General features: G+C 36.5%; 1 protein-coding gene across 3 annotated transcripts in view; it reads right to left on the reverse strand.

Moving 5' to 3' along the window:
* Positions 1-1,248: 1,248 nt before the first annotated feature.
* Positions 1,249-17,114, reverse strand: part of LOC131043462 (vesicle-associated membrane protein 714) — a 34,914-nt gene continuing 19,048 nt past the window's right edge. For 2 of the 3 annotated variants that reach the window (XM_057976660.2, XM_057976661.2), the window contains 3 exons: positions 16,646-16,836; positions 2,659-2,822; positions 1,249-2,544 (listed from right to left, as the gene is read on the reverse strand). In XM_057976660.2, the coding sequence (XP_057832643.2) occupies positions 2,454-2,544; positions 2,659-2,822; positions 16,646-16,836 (446 nt within the window). In that variant the 3' untranslated portion in view covers positions 1,249-2,453. The remainder of the gene's footprint in view (positions 2,545-2,658; positions 2,823-16,645; positions 16,837-17,114) is intronic. The other variant, XM_057976662.2, reaches the window with a different exon arrangement.

Raw genomic sequence — 17,114 nt, forward strand, 5'->3', positions numbered from 1 at the left:
AGTTATTAATGGAATTGTACTCCTCCCCTCCTTTATGTAACTTGGGTTTTTTAAAGACATGAAGACATGAACATCTGATGAAAGGTTTTCCTTGGGATGTCCTTAAGGAGGATGTTAAAACATGTCATTGAATGTGACGTGTTGAAGGAATAAGGAAGAAACTCTCAAAGCTTTAGGATTTTGTAGCCATTTCCTATTCTTGATCAAGCTTGGACTAACATTTCTATGGATTCGTTGTGGGGCTTTAACTCTTAGGTGGTAAACAAGTCATTTTGATAGTGGACCACTTGATCAAATATACCCATTTTGATGCACGACACCAACCTTACACCATTATTATGGTTGCTCAACACTTATTGGATTCTACCTTCAGACTCCATGGCATTCCCACTCTATTGTCAGTGATCATGGTCAAACTTTTACAAGAAAATTATGGCGAGTTATCAAAGTTGTAGGGCACTATCTTAAACATAAGTTTAGTTTATCTATCATCCTTAAACTGATGGTCCAATTAATATTGTCAACAAATGCCTTGAAACTTAAATGCATCATCTTGCGTTTAAGAAATAGCAACGGTGGGTTAAAAGGCTACCTCTAGCTAACTGGTGGTGCTTCCAGAATGACCACTTCTCATAGTCTCTATGGTACTCGCCTACCTGTATGTATATTTATGTTTCAGGTTCTTCTAAGGTCGAAACAATCGAAGGCACTTGCATAATTTTATATAAGAAGGCGATGACAATGTGAGGATATAAATAATTTCTCCACAACAAAGGCAAACATAACTCAATTATCAGAGCTTTCCCTTGCAAACAAAAGTGTAGGATCGTGTTCTTCATTTCAAACATCAATAAGCATATAATTTTAGGCGCCAAAATCATCTATAACCCCACAATGCTATCACCATTGGCATCATCATCAATGATCATCATAACAAAATGGTACCAATCGTCTTTTGAATCCAAATTGGCCAGGGTTCTATCACGTGATTATATATAAGTTGACATAGAATTAATCTCAGTTGAATAACAGGAATTTCAGTGAGCTTGAGATCTTAAATGTCTGGGTTCATTTATGTCGATCAAAAGTAAGAAAACAGGTTTTTTTATGTTCAGAAAACATTGTATATAGAATCTAGATGATTAATCCTCTATTATAAAGTAGTATCAAATAATTAGTGAAGAAAACGAAGATTTAAATATAATCAAATTTTCTTATGGCGTGTGTTTGGATATCTCTCTTAAAAAATAGAAGAGAACAATATTTAGTATGATCCATTTATGTGATAAGTTAAAAAAAAATACGCCTTCAGCAGCATTATTTAGTATGATCCAACAAAATTGAAAGCAAACCCAATTACCTTGTAATGCACTCGGAGTATTATCAAGGTTTTATAGAAAGGGAATAAGAACAAAGCACAAACACAAAGTTTCAGTGAAATTCAAGGTTGCTCCAGAAGATAAGACCACTTTCCAGGAAGATGCCATTGAATTTATGTTCAGAGTTCCACCAAACTTTCTATAAGATAACATTCAAACGGTGAAATTTCAGTAACCAGATTATGAAGATACTTCTTAATGCCACCACAGAAATTCCATTGCAATCATTGCAAAGGGGAATATTTTCAGTTCTAATGAATCCTTTAACAATAGTCACTGTAAAGAACCCAGCTGCAATAACTGGCCTGCATAATCAAGTTCTGACATGTAGCCATCCTCTTCCTTGCTCACCATATTTCAAGAGATGGAACAATGTTAAGTGTACCGAAACTTCACATATTAGTTTAACCTTGCCTGTTTTTCAATTTGTGAAACACTTTGCATAAAAAATTTAGCAGCAATAGGTCCTGAAACAATGACAAATTGCTTCACTTTACATAAGCCAATCCCACTAGCATACAATGTCCAAAAAGTTTTCTGCCATGCTTTTTCGCAATAATCCAATGGATTCCAACAAATGAATTTGGGACCTCTAGTTACAAAAATTGAAAAATGCAACGGGAAATTGCAACAGAAATTTCTATGCAATCCATTTCCCTCAAAATTCAACACCTACATAAATCATACAGAGGAAGGAAATGGATGTTCATGCAGGGTTACTAACAATTAGGTTCATGGGTAATCCTTGAACCAAACAAGCATATCTAACTATTAATGTGTGCCCTACACAGTCTGCAACAGCAGAGATTATAAATGATACATACCAATAATTCTACAAAAAAAAAAAAAAATAAGCCTTCTGCACAAACAACAGGGCTTGCAAAGTTCAACGCTTTGGTGCATCCTTTTCTTCTTAGCATAACCAGTAGTCTAACTAATCTCTGGCAAACAACCTTTTTGCAGCCCGCAACAATTAAAACTTTTGATTGGTGAGCACCCACACTTAGTTATTGCATGGGCAGTGCATAGGAAGATACAAGGGAAAGTCTAGTTTGATGATTGGAATTATGAAACTCACGACCGACAGGATGAAAGAGTTATACCACCACAAAACAATGCAATTATGATATAGAGGATCACAACAATCAAACAAGTCAATGAAGCCCTGGAAACAAGGAAAAACAAATCAATCAATGTAGGAAATAGATGCGGAGTTAGCCTCTGGGCAAGATCATGGAGCATTACAGGCAAGTATAAAGCTTAAAATAATAGTACTTACAGAAGCTTTGCATTCTTCATCCAAAGTGCTTGCCGAAGTCGTCTTGATTGCTTCTTGAAATGAAATGAGTTGTCCTGAATAGTTGCAGTTTTATCAACAAGAAGTTCAATTCTGTCCCCTCTCTCTAGAATTTTTTCTATGTTTTCAACCATAACAGTGCGTACCTGTATTTATCACATGAAACCAATTATCTCCCTTGAATATAAAACGGCTAAATTAAAATCATGACAATTTCAGTCCATCAATTATAATGAACTCTATATCCTCTTTAATCAGAGATTACCATTTATATATTGATAATAGGCAAAGCTAATGTTGTCTCTCCCATTATTATAGCATTTTTTAAGCTTTTGTTTTCATCAACCTATGTTCAAAAACAACTTGAAAGATATGTTCAAAAACTATGTTGCCAGGAGACACATCTGTGACCCCCTGGGATGCATCTCCAGTACTGGAGACCTTGCCTAAGACATCTCTTGTCACAAAAGACTTTCAGCCGCAGTCTCCAGAAGACTCACACCATCTCCCATGCAAAAGGCATTGTCTCCCACACAAATAAAACAAAAAACCTAAAACTTAAAATTTAAATGCATTGGGAAGCTGGAAAATAAACATGTCGTGGAAGGGTAAACACCAAACAGGAGCCGGTGCAGGGCAAGAGACAATATGAGCTGAGAAGATCACAAGTATTTGCCATTTGGCTATTTGCAATTCGATGCAAAACTCAAAAGATATTCATATTTTCTATATTCTTGCCGCTGTTCTTTTAATTCATTTATGCAAACTTTGCGGTATACACAATGGAGGTTAATTCTACTATATCCTTGGGAGTCAAGAATCTGGTTGTGATAATACATTTTCTCTCTTCATCTTGTGAATATGTTTATATTCATATTCTCATATATATAATCACACAGAATAGCAAAAGAAATTGCAGTGTGCAAAGATTCAACTTGTTGGTTTGGACCCTTGCCTTTAAATTTCTTAAAATTTCTTATACACTTGTCGAATTTGATTGCTTCCTATGATGCTTCACTTGCTTTTGATGGATGTTTTGATTCTAGATGAATTCTTTGCTCCTTTTTGTTGATGTATTATTAGCGGCAGGAGACTTAATTGTTTATGATCACCGACCAAGGATTATTTATGGCCCGAATTATTTAAGTCGCCTCCTTGAGAAGGAGGACGACTCATGTGGAGGGGCACAATACACATATAAAGGCATAAGGCAACCTCACTCTTGGACATCAAATATATTCACATTCAAATCGCTCTCCTTCAGCAGTTCATTCATCTTCAGCAGTTCGATACTTGTCTCAAGGAAGTCGATATATGATGTTAAGCGGTGCCATTATTATAGTTGCAGATCGGCCTTGTGAGTGGCCTCATAATTGGCTGTGTATTGACCTTATTGTATTCAATCACTTCAATATATATAAGAGATTTTTATATCTGGGTTTTTCTCCCTCATGTTGGAGTGTTTTCCCAAGGTATCTTGTTGTGTTCATTGTTCATTGTTCATTGTGTTGCCTTTTCTAATTGCTCTTAATCTGATCATAAAAACAACATGGTATCAGAGCGGGGTCAGAAAATCCGATCAGATTTGTTTAAGCAACATTGCAGGTTGAGAGGATAACAGTGATCCTCACAGTGGCAGCGATTCATATAATATTGATCCATGCGATTGTGATAGGAGCTGTGATGAGTTTATGAAGAACGATTCTGATTTTAAGATCTGCGACTTGTGTCCAGCCTGAGTTCCAATCTCACATAATCACAACGAATCAGAAGAGTGTGATTATTTGTTTGGGTTACACCAAGATTGCAAACCAACAGCGAATATAGCTTCCTTAACAGTGAGTCATCCCCTGAGATCTGCTATACAAAGTTCGTTTCTATATTGTTATATTTGCCATTGAACATCATAGCGAATCACCTTATGAAGGAATCGATCTGGGCCCAACAATATTGGCAGGTGTATTGATGCGAGTATCAAACTACATCAGATTAACAAAGTTCAGCAATTAATCAGTGGCATATTCATTCAAAGGACATCAGATTTCGTCAAAGGAATCACCATTTTTTGAGCATATGGAATGTGCAGGATCATGCCGCCAAAGTCGTGGAAGCTGCCATTCGCACTGGACATGCAGAAGATGGCCTCTCCAACAAAAATACAGGCGCTGCATCACCTGAGTCAGCAGCCCTCCACCTGCGATGCAGACAAAATAGAGACAGAACCCACAGAGCATGGGATAAGGTCCCATATACTCTACTTATTGTGGCTAATATTTCATACGGAGAGATTCGTTTCAGCGAATATAAGATAAGCTTCCTCAAGTGGAGATGTTAGTTGGATTGACAAAATAGCGATTGTATAAGTTCATCTACAGATTGTTATCATTTTGTTATGCAATTCAGAACAGCTTGGTGACAATCAGATTACCTTATCTTCATAGACTTCAGGTCAGAGGACATTGTACCCCTAGAGATTTTCCTCTCTTGTCAGCTGGAAAAGGAGTGCATCGATAAATTTGAATGGTCAAATACCACATTCAAATTTACCCAGCCATCACTTCAAATCTCAGTGTTGATGTATTCTGAGTCGCTCTTAATACTGGGACATGGGCCTGTGATCATGCCATGAACCTGTAGAAGGAAGGTTGTGGACTGATCTGAGCGCAAGAGCAGCAAGTTATATTCAGTGCAGTGATTGGTATTTATCAGGATCAATAAAGAGATAAGTATCTCATATTCATTCATACAATAACATTAGGATAGTGACTCATGTATGCTTCTGGCATTGGTATTTCTCTTCGAGATAATTTAGTTCTATGAACTATTATTAAACTCTCTAAAATGCTTTCAAGGCGGACCAAGGAGCATAAGGATGATAAGAGATTGCATTCAAGGGAGGAAGAGCTTGATGCATCCTGCGAGGGAGTCACGCAGGCTGAAGAATAGAGACACAACTTGCTGTCATGGGGCTGAGTTGAGACATCTCTCGAGGAAGAACTTATTGTCATTATGATCAGTTTCTTCGAAGAGAAGGAAATAACATTCAGAGGGAGTCTGACAAACCAATAGACGCAACCTTAGACAAGGAGGTTAGGAGGTTGATGAAAGAACTTGAAACTTCAGAGGGAGCCTCATCATCATGAGGATTTGTGTTAATGCATTCTTCTCTGTGAGAGAGAAGTTTGAGGTGCAATCCGTTGTTAACACATTCTTCTCTGTGAGAGAGAAGTTTGAGGTGCAAACCCTTGTTAATGCATTCTTCTCTGTGAGAGAGAAGTTTGAGGTGAAAGCCCTTGTTCCACCCTCTGGGAGTAGCCATGGTGGATGTCATGTTGAGAGACTCCATGACTTAGCACTTGTGTTTATTCACCCTCTAGGAATAGCCATGGTGAACATCATGATGAGACGATGACATCACATTGAGTGACTCCGTGATGAACACTTTTGTACATTTCCATAGCCATACATGGGAGTAGCCATGATGGATGTCATCGCATTGACACTCCGTGATGAACTCTCTATACTTGTGTTTTACCACATAGGAGTAGCCATAGTGGACATCATGTTGAGAGACTCCATGATGACATCACGTTGAGTGACTCCGTGATGGGCACTTGTACACAAGTTCTTTCCACATGGGAGCAGCCAAGATGGACATCATTGATATCACGTTGAGAGACTCCGTGATAAACTCTTCTCACTCATAGGTGTAGCCATTATGAGTGTCATGTTGAGAGACTCCATGACATCTGTATCTGAGAAAATGTCTCTCTAGCTAATGAGGGAGTGTTGATGTATTATTAACGGCAGGAGACTTAATTGTTTATGGTCGCCGACCAAGGATTATTTATGGCCCGACTTATTTAAGTTGCCACTCTTCTAATTGAAGGAGGACGACTCATGTGGAGGGGCACAATACAAATATAAAGGCATAAGGCAACTGTAAATGATGTTCAATTTACATTCAATATGCAAGTTATATTCTATTTAATATTATCTTGTTCTATATATTACTGAATTAAAATATGAATCTGACTATCTTCTTTTGTGTGGCAGGTGAGAGGAGCATTTGTTATTTTCTATGTCCTTTCTCACAAATGCCATTTGATATATATGTAGCAAGCGGGGTACGATCAAGCAATGCCTTGATCGGTCATGACCGATCAAGACATTACTTCATCGTGCCCCTTTGCTAATTATATAAATAACAAACAGTGCATATTAATAATCAATGCCAACCGGTATATGTTTTATCTTAACAACCGATAACTATCGGTGTATGCTTAAACTTAACAGCCCAAAGGTAATCAGGGCTTCTTTACCATGCCACCCGATATCAATCGGTGCACATATAACCCGATATCAATCGGTGTTAATTTATATTAACACCCGATACTGAGCGGTGTTTGGTTAATTTCGGTTTATCATTTGTTTACTATTAATTATGTTAACCGATATAAATCAGAATGCAATAGCATGATTTAGTAATCGGTGAACATAAATAATGATGTAGGATGATTATCGATATTAAGCATTTGATCGAACTGAATAGATTAATTATATGCAAATGAAGAATGGTTATCAAATGAATGATTAATTGCTTGAAGGTTTTCATCATAATTATCGATAGGATAAATGATTGAATGAGAGACTTCATTTATCTCTCATTCAATCATTTATCTTACCGAAGCTATCATGCATTAACACTCCCTCTTAGCTAGGTAAGATAAATGCAAACAATATATTCAAGCATTACAATTCAAATGATAGTTAGCATTCTTCACTCAATCTGACACTATAGAAGATCATATCACCTAATCACATGATATGAAGTATCACCTAAACACGTGATACAAATGTCCATCACATCAATCTTGTGATGACGGGATATCACTTAAGCATGTGATATCAGTATTGCCTAAACATGCAATACTTAAGGATAATCATATGAGAAGGATTAACTTCTCATCTTATCCAAGTTGTGATATGTGCACTAACACTTTATACAAGTGTTTTATCACAACACAATCATGGCACATCCATGACACACCAGAGATCCAACATGATAACTAGTCCAGACATCATAAGATCGTCACCTTATAATGTCTACATACAAGTGTTCATTATCTTGAGAGATTGTCACCTCTTAGATATGAACCCAGGGGATAAAATCCAAAATGTCCTATCATGACAAAGAAGTTTACACATTAAACATCTTATCGATATGCAAATACAAATTACAAAGCAAATTACCTTTCTATCATACCTAAACCTTTTCTGAAGTGATCAACCTTCACTCTGAAAAGAGGTTTGGTCAGAATATCTGCAGTTTGATCTCCTGTACAAACATATTCTAATTGGATCACATTCTTGTCTACCATATCTCGCACATAGTGGTATGGAATCTCAATATGCTTGGATCTGTCATGGAACACTGGATTTACTGAAAGTTTTATGTAGCTCTGATTGTCACAATGTATAACAGTGGGTTTCATAGGCTCTTCAAACAACCCCACAAGCAGCTTCCTAAGCCATACTGCCTCTCGGGCAGCCATAGAAGCTGCAATGTATTCTACCTCGGTGGAGCTTTGAGCTACAAAAGACTGCTTCCTACTGATCCAAGATATCATGGTTGAACCTAGACTGAAGCAGCACCCTGAAGTGCTTTTTCTGTCAGTTACACTTCCAGCCCAATCTGAATTTGTAAATCCATGAAGGTTTATGTCAACTTTCTCATATTTGAGACCAAGGTTTAGAATACCTTGTAGGTGTCTCATGATGTGCTTTACTGCAACCAAGTGTATCTCCTTAGGTTCACACATGAACTGACTTAAGGCATAAACTGCATAACAGATATCTGACCTTGTATTCACAAGGTACATCAAAGACCCAATTATCTATCTGTATTGAGTAGAGTCAGTGGGTTGTGACTCTACTGCTGCTTCTTTAAGTTTATGTAAATTGGCTTCCATAGGAGAGGTCATGGGCCTACAGTTCAGCATTCTGAATCTCCTCAATATATCCAAGGTATACTTTCCTTGGTTTAGTATAATGCTGTCAGAATTCTGCCATACTTCCAATCCTAGGAAGTAATGAAGGAGTCCCAAGTCCTTCACGTCAAATTCTTTGGATAGATCTTTCTTGCATTGATCTATAAGATGATCATTTCCTGTGATTAATAAGTCATCAACATATAAAATCAACATTAGCATATCACCTTTATTTCTTTTGTAGTAGAGATTAGGATCTGCATCATTCTTAGAGAAACCTAGTCCTGAGAGATAGGTGTCAATTCTTTCATACCAGGCCCTAGGAACCTGTTTAAGCCCATAGAGAGCTTTCTTGAGTCTGCACACATGAGGCTCTACATCATAGATTTCAAACCCTTCAGGTTGCTCTACGTAGACTTCTTTTGAGATCTCACCATTTAGAAATGTTGTCTTAACATCCATCTGGTGTACCTTCCACCCCTTAGTTGTTGCAATGGCTAATACAGCTCTTACTGATGTATATCTGGCAACTGGTGCAAAAGTTTCTTCATAATCTATCCCTTCCCTTTGAGAGAAACCTCTAATTACAAATCTAGCCTTGTGTTTTTCAATACTACCGTCTGCAGCATGTTTAATCTTAAAAAGCCATTTAGATGAAACAACAGATTTCTTAGTTGGCCTAGGAACAATCTCCCAAACATCATTTTTAATAATAGACTGATACTCTTTAGACATGGCATCCTTCCATACTTGATGTTCAAGAGCCTCTGATACATTGTTTGGTTCGGCTTTAGAGAGATTATTCATAAGGGCAACATAGCTAGTGAATCTGTTAGGCCTTTTGCTTTCCCTGAAGGTCTCTGAAGAAGCAACAAACTTCTGAGCTTCTGCTACAGTTTTGGTGGCCCATAGTGGTCTTTTCTTGAGGTTTTCTCTAGGTGGACTTTGAGTTTCACTTATAGTTTCCTCAGGATTCTCCCTCTGAACCTCAGGAGTGGGATCTCTATCTATGCTAGTGGTGGGGATATAAATTTCAGGGTCTAGAGAGCTTTGGGCTCTTTTGAAAGCTAAGTCTTCTTCAAAGATCACATCCTTGCTTAGTTCAATATTCTTTTGACCAGGTATATAGATCCTGTAAGCCTTGGAGGTTCACTATATCCTACAAAGATTCTCCTTTTTCCAGAAGGTTCTAATTTTAATCTCTTCTCTTTAGGTACATGAATATAGACAGGGCATCCAAAAATCCTAAGATGGCTAATATCTGGTTTTGATTTAGTAAAGACTTCCTCAAGGGTCTTATCTTCAAGATGAGAGTGAGGACATCTGTTTTGAATATATACAGCAATGCTAGTTGCTTCTGCCCAAAGATTGATATTTAGATTCTGATCAAGAATCATAGCTTTGGCAGCTTCAACGATTGTCCTATTTTTTTCCTTTCTGCTATCCCATTTTGTTGAGGGTTATAAGGTATTGTTAACTCCCTCTTAATCCCTGAATTTTTACAAAACTCTTTAAATAATTCTAATGTGTATTCCCCCCCATTATCAGTTCTTAGGGTTTTAATTTTATTTCCTAAGTAGTTCTCTATTAGTGATTTGAATTCTTTAAACCTATTAAGGATCTCTTCTGATTCTTTACATTTCAGAAAGTAGATCCAAGTTTTCCTAAAGTAGTCATCAACAAATATTACATAATACAGAAATCCCCCCAATGAAGGTACAAACATAGGTCCACATACATCAGAATGAACTAACTATAAAATTTTACTTGTTTTCCTAGTACTATTCTGAAAAGCACCCTTAGTATTTTTACTTAGGGCACATCCTGTGCATGCCCCTGAATGATATTGCTTTAACTTAGGTAGACCTATGACAAGGTCTCCCATTGATAATAAAGCTCTAAAATTTGGTGGCCTAGTCTTCTATGCCAGATTTCATTGGCATCTGTAATCTCATGAATTAGGGCTAAGTTGGGCTCTGTACATAGCTCATACAAATAGCCTTGTCGTTGACCAATTGTTTTGGCTTTCTTGAAGGAAGAGTTCTTTGGCCAGGCCAATACTTTGTTGTCCATGAAGGTTACTATGTATCCATTGTCCTCCAGTGCTGATATTGAGACTAGATTTCTCTTGATGCCTGGAACATATAGTACTCCTCTAAGTTGTAATGATACACCCGACTTTAGTTTGATTGTGCAGGTTCCAACTCCTTTGACAAGGTGTGTAGAATCATCTCCGATAGTTACTTCCTCATCATTCTCCTCTTTCATGGAGTATAGTACTTCTCTGAATCCCGTGATGTGTCTGGATGAGCCACTATTCATCACCCATGAGTTCACTTTGTTTGACGCTTGGTTTGTGAGTGTTGAATAGAGTACATACTTCTCAGAGTCCTCTTCCCTTTTTCATTTTCATGTTTTGGCAAATGTGGCTTGTTTAGCTCTTTCTAGACATTTTGCAACATAGTGCCCAAATTTGTCACATTTGTAACACTGAATCTGAGAGAGGTCCTTCTTGAAGGAGTTCTTGCCGAGACGACCTTTTCTCTTCCTAAACTGCTTCTGCTTGCCTTTCTTGTTTGAGTTCGTATTTAGAACTTGAAAATCTTCATCTATATTCTTTTGTTTGATTCCTTTCTTATTTTGCCTTGATTCCTCTTGGAGACAGTCAGCCTTTAGCCTATTGAATTTTGGGAAGTTGTCCCTTGCACTGATGCCTTGAACGAATGTTTCCCATATGCTAGGCAACCCATCTAGAGCAATGAGGGTTAATTCTTTGCTTTGGATCTCATATCCAAGGGTTGCCAGTTCATCCCTTACGACAGATATTCGCATGAAGTAGGCATTGATCGATTCTCCTTTTATCATGGCTATGTGGTTTATTTCTCTTTTTAGAGCCAAGGTTCTACTGGCATTAGATATCTCAAAAGCATCTTCAAGTGCTTTGAACATGTTGAAGGTTGTTTCATGTTTCCTTATAATGGGCATAATATTGTTCCTTACCCCATCAACTATGATTTTAATAGCCTTATCGTTTCCTTCTTTCCAAATTCCTTTGTCAAGTTCAATCTCAGGTTCTGTAGTTTCAGTCTTTACAAATGACTCGACTTTATTTTCTTTTAAAATCATTTGAATTCTAAATTTTCATGCGGAGAATCTGTCTTCAAATCTGATAGCACTAGCCATTGAGAGAATTGTGATGTTGAATATATGCTTGATTTGAATTTTTCGTAAAATTGAACAGCCTTAGGTTCGATTTAACTATAGCTCTGATGCCATGTAAATGATGTTCAATTTACATTCAATATGCAAGTTATATTCTATTTAATATTATCTTGTTCTATATATTACTGAATTAAAATATGAATATGACTATCTTCTTTTGTGTGGCAGGTGAGAGGAGCATTTGTTATTTTCTATGTCCTTTCTCACAAATGCCATTCAATATATATATAGCAAGCGGGTTACGATCAAGCAATGCCTTGACATTACTTGATCATGCCCCTTTGCTAATTATATAAATAACAAACGGTGCATATTAATAATCAATGCCAACAGGTATATGTTTTATCTTAACAACCGATAACTATCGGTGTATGCTTAACCTTAACAGCCCCAAGGTAATCGGGGCTTCTTTACCATGCCACCCGATATTAATCGGTGCACATATAACCCGATATCAATTGGTGTTAATTTATATTAACACCCGATACTAATTGGTGTTTGGTTAATTTCGGTTTATCATTTGTTTACTATTAATTATGTTAACCGATATAAATCGGAATGCATTAGCATGATTTAGTAATCAGTGAACATAAATAATGATGTAGGATGATTATCGATCTTAAGCATTTGATCGAACTGAATAGATTAATTATATGCAAATGAAGAATGGTTATCAAATGAATGATTAATTGCTTGAAGGTTTTCATCATAATTATCAATCGGATAAATGATTGAATGAGAGACTTCATTTATCTCTCATTCAATCATTTATCTTACCGAAGCTATCATGCATTAACAGCAACCTCACTCTTGGACATCGAATATACTCACATTCAGATCGCTCTACTTCAGCAGTTTGATACTTGTCTCAAGGAAGTCGATATATGATGTTAAGTGGTGCCGTTATTATAGTTGCAGATCGGCCTTGTGAGTGGCCTCATAATTGGCTGTGTGTTGGCCTTATTGTATTCAATTACTTCAATATATATAAGAGATTTTATAGCTGGGTTTTTCTCCCTAATGTTGGAGGGTTTTCCCAAGGTATCTTCTTGTGTTCATTGTTCATTGTTCATTGTGTTGCCTTTTCTTATTGCTCTTAATCTGATTATAAAAACAACACTTTTATCCCATAGATCTTGATTGTTGTAGAGTGTTTGATACTTGCTTTTTCTCCCGAATGTTTTCCATTGCCTATTTATTATTTGGGCATACCCTTGCCAAAGGATTTGTAGTGTTGAAAGTTCAATGTCGTGATATTTTCAATAAATTATCAAATTATATGAAGTAAAAAATGGCATCTCCAAGAATCCCCATCTCCTATTTTCAAAAATAGATGTACCAGTACCAATACTGGTCTCCTGGCAACATAGAAGAAAAAGTACATAAGTTGGCATTGGGAATTGCTCTTTGGGCTCTCAAAGGAAAATGTAAATTTATAAAATTGATTGTGCTTTCTGCTATGGAATTGCATCTCTTTTTGCGCTAAGCCATGAGCACATACTTTACCATTAATTTTTTTTGGCTATTATCTAATAGAAACTTCAAATGGCTTCCTACATCATCATATTGAATAACTCTTATTAGTAGTATTCAGTTGTATGCCAAAGCCTAGCACCAAATAACAAGGATACAAGGCCTTTAATGTGATGTCCAGACTCCATACAAACAAAACACTTCTTTAATCTCTTAATTTCTTTTGTCAATTAAATGCAGGATCTGCTGTGCATTGACTTATTATCATTTTCAATGTTTCAGTTCCACTTTCAAAACTAAAGCTTCAAGCAAAAATGTTAACCAAAAACAAGAACACTTCGTAAAGGCAAATTTCACACTTACAGAAAACTCCAATCAATTTCTGGCAAGTATGCATGTCAAAGCCTATACAACAAATGCCTTCAAAATTGCATCCATACACACATCACACTTCTGGTATCGCTTGAATCTTATTGTCAGCTGAATGTTGGATCCACTGATCTGTTAAATGATCACAATATTTCATAGTGAAGAGTAAGAAAGTTCACAGGACACATTTGCAGGATGCAGGCACACCAACACACCTAATCATCTTTTCATTGTTTGTGCTATAAAAAGTAATTCTAGGTTCATTGTGTATTGAATTGTCATTTCAATATTTCAAGAACCACCTTCATGAAAGAATTATTATGTGCAAAAACAAAGAATCTTATTGATACTGAATATATGATAATTCAATATTAAACGCTCAAAAGTCAAATACGATCATAGGTAGCCCTTGCATATACAGATATTAAATGCTTGAGGTATCCACATCACTTGTCAATTTTAAAAACAGCTTTGGGATTCAATGCATTGAGCGAGGATTTCTTATCTCTGAAGTCCAGCATCAGGACCCATCCTCAAGAAATAGTGATCATGCACAAAAGAGGAATACGCTGATATTCAAAACATACTATTCTGAACATTAACCTCTCAAAGAGGAATCTTTCATTAAAGGATATCCTTCAATGAGGGATATCACTAAATGCTTGATGTTTCAACAATGTTTATCAATTAAAATAAAGTTTTATGGGTTTGTTGTGCATTCAGTTATCATTTGTGACATTAAGCTTCAAAACCCATCTTCAGAAAAGAGTAATTATGTCCCAAAGAAAGCATCCTACTGATATTCAGTATAAAGTAATTTGAATACTGAACTTTCAAAGAGGCAAATTTCATCATAGTTTTCCCTTCAAAAGCAAAAGTAGTTGAGATTCGAATACTTCACAAATGTTAACGTGTACTGTTTACTAGTCCAGCAGACAAGTTGAATCCTACTTCTCAATCACATTAACATAAAGGTTGTTTTTTATTAATAATACTTGAGCCATACTTTCAGATCCTCTTCCAGTGTCCTATTGACAATGCACTTTTTTAAGCTTTGGGGCCTGGCAATCTTTCACAGAAACTTGGCAAGTTTTTCTTACAAGTCCAACTGAAAAAATTGCCAGACAAAGCGTAAATAAATACTGAGGCCAGAAAAGCATCAAAACGCTACATTTTTCCACATTTTTTCTTCCACCTCTCATTTTGTCATTAACAACATTCAATGCATTTAAAATTGATCTTCGACTGCAATTTCGCAGCATTTGCAAGGTAAGTGTAAAATTGTAACCTAGCAAATTGACAATATCCCTGTTCTATTCTTTATTTTCAAATTTACATTTTGTTTCTTCCTCTCATTCTTGGGTCGTATTATTCTTTTTTTTTTCATATTATTTATGAACTAGCTAGGCACTATTTAAAATTTATAATCTTTATTTTTTTAAGATAACTTTAGGATCGAATAGCAAATATGAACTTAAGATTGGATAGCTGTGTCCCCACCAAATTTCAAACTTTGTAGCTGTACATCAAAAGAATATTAAACACTTGCTAGCTAGACTCCCCCTTATGATCCATAGATTCTCAACAACGAATCTTGGAAATCCTTCGTTAGAATGCAAACTCATGGTGGTCCCAGCTAGAAAGCAATTGCACATGGCTCAGTAACTGTCCATGAGAGGGATTATTGTGGCAGAGGTAAAGGACATGGACTGAAGGTGAACAAGGTCATTTCTGACAGAGAAGGGATTGGCTATCCGGCTGTGCTGACAGGCAGTCAGCAAGGCCGTGGTTTGACTTAAAAAGTGGACATTGTCGACCCTTAAAGGGGATAGGCCCAAGTGTCAGTTATTGGGCTTCTCTGGGTCTCTTTTCAGATTGTCAGCCTGTGTGCTCAAGCTCAGTATATATGACCGTAGTCAGTTGATACCTTTCTGGCTATAGTAAAATTGTGTGGCTCGTAGGGGCATATTTTGTATTGTATTTGTATAGTCTCTAATAAAATACATCATTAACTACCCAAAAATAAGACATGCATACTACACAGCTATTTAGTTAAATAATTGCTTATGCTTCTCTTTTACAATTCAGGTTACACCTTATTCAATAAGGAATAGTTATTCTCTGATCCAAAAAATTGCAGCAGAATGAGGTAAGAAAGCAATATTTAAAATGTTCGGGCAAGTTACACATATGTGCACACTCTTATATTCAATTACTTGCATGCAATCCTCAAAACAGACATTTATGAGGACATTTAGGTGAAACTGTCAGTACCCAAAATGACAACAGCAGCAGAAACAACTCAGCTTCCTTACATAGTTGAACAGTGCTGTGTTATAGTGTGAGTGAAGCAATTTCTATGCTAAAAAGTCAGGTTCACAATATGGTGGACATGCTCCAAATTAATTGAGCCCAAGTTCCAGTCCTGGTTAATTCCGAAAGAATCAATAACGCTCTTGCAGCATTTATTCAAAAGGATGCAACCCTTTTGATGAGAGTGCTTTTGTACCACTATTTGCTTTATGTCAAGTTGAAAATTTACCAATTAAATAAGAAAGTTCAATTTCCTGAAATGAAACGAGGAATGTTAAAAATGAAAGAAAAGAAACAACAACATGCTGCACCCCAACCCCAAACTAACCTGTAAAGCAACAATAAACTATCTTTCAATTAATATGATCTTAAATAAGCAATTCTGTTGTTAAAAAATTTCAAAAGCAAAAGCACCACAGTTGTAAAAAATGCAACATACTAAAACCAATTTCAGTGACAAAGCCAATTTGTTCCCGACATAATTTATTTTCTAGTGTAGATGTCTACCTATACAGTTGCAAATGTGCATTCAAAAAACATTGCTTCATCAAATAGATCATGCCAGAGAAACTACTGAAGATCCGCAATACTGGGATACTTACCTCACTCATTTCTCCCCTTACACGGTTTAAGGTATCTGCATTAGGGTTGCTAGAGAAATACTCCATCTGCTGGTGCAAAACTCTAGAGAACTCATCATTCATTGCATAAGCAAGGGCGGTATGAGCCACACGGCCATATGTTTTCATGAATCTCATTTGAATGTCTTCTAAATATGCAAATGGAACTCGTCCTGCACATCAGTCACCACAAATCAAGCAGAGCCAATGAAAGAAAGACAAATACGAAAAAACATTAAGAGTTTTGCAAAATAGGTATATACATACAAATAGAAGAATCACAAATACAAACAACTGCAAACTGAGAGATTTGCACAAAGTGCACATCTTGCAAATATTTTTTTACTCTTTTGTATACTCCTCTATGATTCCCAGAAAAATGGCCCAACAAGAGACAAGGCGGTTAAATATCCTATTCAATATCTCCAAACACAGAAGCTAAGAAGGTTGT

Source organism: Cryptomeria japonica, chromosome 11, assembly GCF_030272615.1.
Source record: "Cryptomeria japonica chromosome 11, Sugi_1.0, whole genome shotgun sequence".
Lineage (NCBI taxonomy): Eukaryota > Viridiplantae > Streptophyta > Pinopsida > Cupressales > Cupressaceae > Cryptomeria > Cryptomeria japonica.